The following is a 4,438-nucleotide window of genomic DNA, read 5'->3' as shown; positions in this document are numbered from 1 at the left end:
CCCTATTGTCACCTTGCGTTTATCTGGAGAATTTATTATGTGCATGACTCTTCCAATTCTTTTTTTTTTTCTTTTGTCTTACGGGGTCCTTTTTTGTGACTTCCCACAATCCTACAGCGTGGACAACAGAGTTGCCCTCATAAGGCGGTGGAATCAGGCACATGCTCCCTGCTCCCCACAGAGGGCGCTGTCCCTCCGCCGTTCCTCCTCCGTATCAGCCCCAGCAGTTCCCCAACCAGCGCGGCTGCTGCTTTTTAACAAGTCAATTAATATCAATGAGTGAATATACATGGCGCATTTTACAAAGAGCGCAATCTGAGGGATGAATTAACAAAATCGATTAGGAATTAAAAAAAAATATATATATATAACAATAATAATAAATGAATGACTGCACGACCCGCAAACATGGTGGAAGTGGCCCTCGCTGGAAATCAATGAATTAGAAATATGAATCTAATCGCCCATTGGTGACGCGCCGTGCAGCTACATACCTTTTTTTTCTTCTTCTTCTTCTCCCCCCAGATTATAGGAACAGAAATTGACAATAAATGAACGCACAGAGGAACAGGCATCGCTAAACACATGCAGTGTATTTAGGCTTGCACGAAGTAAAAGTGAACCGACTATCAACAAAGAAGCAGATTGTAAATTGATTTATTCAATTGTTATTTATTTAATATTGCTTCACAGTCGTTATTTATTAGGTGAGATAACAATGTGGATAACAGGCCCGTGCTGTAGGTAGCTCTAAGATGATTGTTGACATGAGACCCCACACCCACTCGCGACGGGATTTGCTTTTAGAAATAAATTTGGATCTAATAGAAAAATGTTTTATTGAAGCAATTACCAAAAATTGTTGCGAAAAAAGGGCCTACTGTGCAGGGGATTCTTGAAATGCATTTTCAATTAAACTGACTTTTTAAAACAATACTTGTAACAGCCTCACGTCTCCCAGTTACTTTTTCAATGCTCGTTCAAAAAGCAATTTAATTTAAATTTTAGAAAGAAGAAGAAGAAGAAGAAGAAGAAGAAGAAGAAGAAAGACTAAAAAAATTGAAGAGTTAAAGCACTTTATATTAGATGAAATAGAGGCAGATTTCTGTGAGCGATGCAGTCTTTGTTCCTTGTGAGACGGGTCCAAATCCTTCCTTTTGGTGCTGTTCAATTGTCGCTAATTGTACTGTATGAGACCAATAACAGGGGAGCGCGCACAGCCTGCAGCCACAGGGCGCACGGAGTGGGGAGAGGAGGGGAGGATGGTCTCTCCCTCTTTTTTTTCCTCCCTCCCCTCGCCGTCTCTCCCTTAATCCCATTTGCCATTGTACATGCCCAATCGCCTATACTTTCCGCATTTAACTTGGATGACATTTTTATTTCATCATTAGCATCAGACACCGACTGACTGACACGCTGGGACACGAAGAGGTTTTTTTTTCCTTCTTCTTCTTCTTCTTCTTCTTCTTCTTCTTCTGCTTCTTCTTCTTCTTCTCCCCCCCGCGCTTTAAACGGAAACACTCCGGGATGAGACATCCCCATGATTGTCTTTTTGTGACACGTATCAACGCTTTATTTTATTATTTAACCCGCGGAGAAGGAAGTGTGTTTTGACGACGCTCTCCGGGTGTGAAGTAGAGTTAGAAAAACAGGAACTCAAAGTACCTGGGATTTCCACAGCCTGTAAGTCAGCATTTTTTTTTTTTTTTACTTTCACCCCCTCCTCTGCTTTTGATAAGAAAAAAATAAATAAATAAAAAATCCTGGACCTCTGCGTTCAGACCGCAGCTGCAGCGATGCCAGAGACGACACAAGAGACGTGCGCTCCGGCCAAGGATTCCCCTTTCTTCATCAAGAACCTGCTGAACTGTGACAGCAAGCCGTCTAAACCCAAACCGCCGCTCGTCGCCTCCGCTAAGGCGGCCTTAGAGGGAGGAATTTCCCTCTCCCAGGTCGGGGAATTCAACTTTCCACGCTTTGACGTGCCCGCGCAGCGGTTCACTCTGCCGGCGCACTACCTGGAGCGCACCTCTGCGTGGTGGTACCCCTACACCCTCGGTTCGGCGGCTCATCTGCACAGAACTGAAGGTAAGATGAGTGATACCTATGCAGTCTGATTTTGAATAATAAACGCGACAGAATAAACCGATTCTGTTTCGACGTACCTAAAACGTCTCCCGCAGAAGACAGATTTCCCATAAAATCGCGCATTTCGTGCGTTTTCTTGAAAGGCTTCGCAGGCGTGTGGAGATTTAACACCTTGTCTCCTGCATAACCTACTTTGTTATGCAACGACACGGTATAATAGATCAATAAAGCGACACGCTGCGCATAAAACGAAGCAGACATGATGAAACCATTGGATGAGGGCGACGATGCGCAGCTTGCTTTTGATTTGTCTCCTCGCGCTTGTGGTGGACATCTCACCCTGGAGGCTCCGTCACTGACAGCCTTTTTTTTTTTTAACACATCCCCGTTTTTTTTTTTTTTAATGATTTATACATGTATGGTCATAACGAGCTGACCCGAACAGGTCCGTTTTAGAATCAAGAACTAAAGTAACTTTGAAAATCAAGTTATTATTATTATTATTATTATTATTATTATTATTATTATTATTAACCTTTCACAATGTGTTTATTTGTGGGTAGAAAAACTGTTTGACAGACAACTGTTTCCCTAAAATCTGCTGAGTGGTTCATATCAACAGGCCGTGATAAATGCCCCAAAACGCATACAAATATTAGTTTTACTTTTATTATTATTATTATTATTATTATTATTCTGACATTTCTCCCCTGCTCGTGTTTCCATTCCAGCAATCGAGAAACCAGGAGCCAGAGATTCCTCCCCGACCTCTGGCACGGACAGAGACTCCCCGGACCTTGTGCTCAAATCCGAGCCGGACGCGAAAGACGACGACGACGAGGACGAGGACGAGCACAGCAACAACAAAAGCAGCGACGAGATCATCCTGGAGGAGAGCGACGCGGAGGAGGCCAAGAAGGACGAGCTGGAGGAGTGGAAGAAGCGCGACGAGGACAAGAAGCCGTGCCGCAAGAAGAAAACGCGCACGGTGTTCTCCCGGAGCCAGGTGTTCCAGCTGGAGTCCACCTTCGACATGAAGCGCTACCTGAGCAGCTCGGAGCGCGCCGGTCTGGCCGCCTCGCTGCACCTGACGGAGACCCAGGTGAAGATCTGGTTTCAGAACCGGCGGAACAAGTGGAAGCGGCAGTTGGCCGCCGAGCTGGAGGCCGCCAACCTGAGCCACGCCGCGGCGCAGAGGATAGTCCGGGTGCCCATCCTCTATCACGAGAACTCTGCCTCGGAGGGCGCGGGGGGCGCGGCGGCCAGCGTGCCCGTCAGCCAGCCGCTGCTCACCTTCCCGCACCCGGGAGTCTACTATTCCCATCCCATCGTCACGTCTGTGCCGCTGCTCAGACCGGTTTGAAAACCGCCGAAAAGAGTTTTGGTGTTTCATCTTATGACAAAATAATAATAAAAAAAGAAAGACAATATTTTTTTAAAACAAAGTCAGACACTGCGAAAAAACAACAACAACAAAAAAAACTAAGAAGAGACTGTCACTGTCAGGCAAACATGGACTTATTTTGTCAGATAGGTAATTGTGTCATTTTCCATAAGGGTACCGTTTATTATTATTATTATTATTATTATTATTATTATTATTATTATTATTATTATTATTATTATTATTATTATTATTGACATCTCAGGAGTCTGCCCACTGTATGAGTGTATTTTTTTCTTATTTTTTTGTTTTAAAACCTGATTGTTGCTGGACAGGCCATATCTGTGCGATGCAAAAAAAAAAAGGAAGAAGTGGGGCGGGGGAAATCTTGTTTACATAAAAGTGGTGACCTTCTTCTCACTTAACACCCTCATTTGAATTTTATTTCCTTTTCAAGAGCTGGTGACACTGCTGTCAGATGAGTGAATTCACTAAACGTGGAACACTTGTTTTGATCTTTTTTTTTCTTTCCTTTTTTTAAGCGCTTGAAGGGGGACAATCAAGACACTCTAGCTGTAAAAAAAATATCCACGTAGCTTTCTGTTTTTAGTGATTCTTTTAAACCCTCCTTCCACACAGACAGTTCTCTTAAGCACAAGTCTCCAATGACAATTTGTGTTTTTGAAACGGAGGGATTAAAAATAACGAGACAAAAAAAAAAATCACTGGTGTAAAAAAAATGTAAATGTATATATTTAATGAGACGCGGAAAAAAGAAAATTCCTTACACGCTTCTCATTTGTAAAGTAAAAAAAAAACCACGTTTTGATATTGTATTGCTGGATCATGTTGTGAAATAAATCGAAAATATTCCTTACGTTTCGTTTTTTGCCTTATTACACTTTTGTTTTGTTTTGTTTTCTCGCTACCATTTAATATATGTAAATATGTAATTAAAAGTTAAAG

General features: G+C 42.7%; 1 protein-coding gene across 2 annotated transcripts; it reads left to right on the top strand.

Annotated features, from left to right (window-relative positions):
- Window positions 1-1,100: 1,100 nt before the first annotated feature.
- On the top strand, window positions 1,101-4,194 carry hmx3a (H6 family homeobox 3a). 2 transcript variants are annotated; one of them, XM_007545377.2, is made up of 3 exons: window positions 1,101-1,683; window positions 1,782-2,088; window positions 2,820-4,194. In XM_007545377.2, the coding sequence occupies exons 2-3, from the start codon at window positions 1,797-1,799 to the stop codon at window positions 3,449-3,451; spliced, it is 924 nt and encodes a 307-aa protein (XP_007545439.1). In that variant the 5' UTR covers window positions 1,101-1,683; window positions 1,782-1,796; the 3' UTR covers window positions 3,452-4,194. The 2 variants fall into 2 exon arrangements, with proteins under 2 accessions (XP_007545439.1, XP_007545438.1); XM_007545376.2 differs by having other exon boundaries at window positions 1,101-2,088.
- Window positions 4,195-4,438: the final 244 nt, after the last annotated feature.

Source organism: Poecilia formosa, unplaced genomic scaffold (genome assembly GCF_000485575.1).
Source record: "Poecilia formosa unplaced genomic scaffold, Poecilia_formosa-5.1.2 Scaffold12, whole genome shotgun sequence".
NCBI classification, from domain to species: Eukaryota; Metazoa; Chordata; class Actinopteri; order Cyprinodontiformes; family Poeciliidae; genus Poecilia; species Poecilia formosa.
Note: the sequence above shows the minus strand (reverse complement) of the source record. Positions and strands in the feature narration are given on the sequence as shown.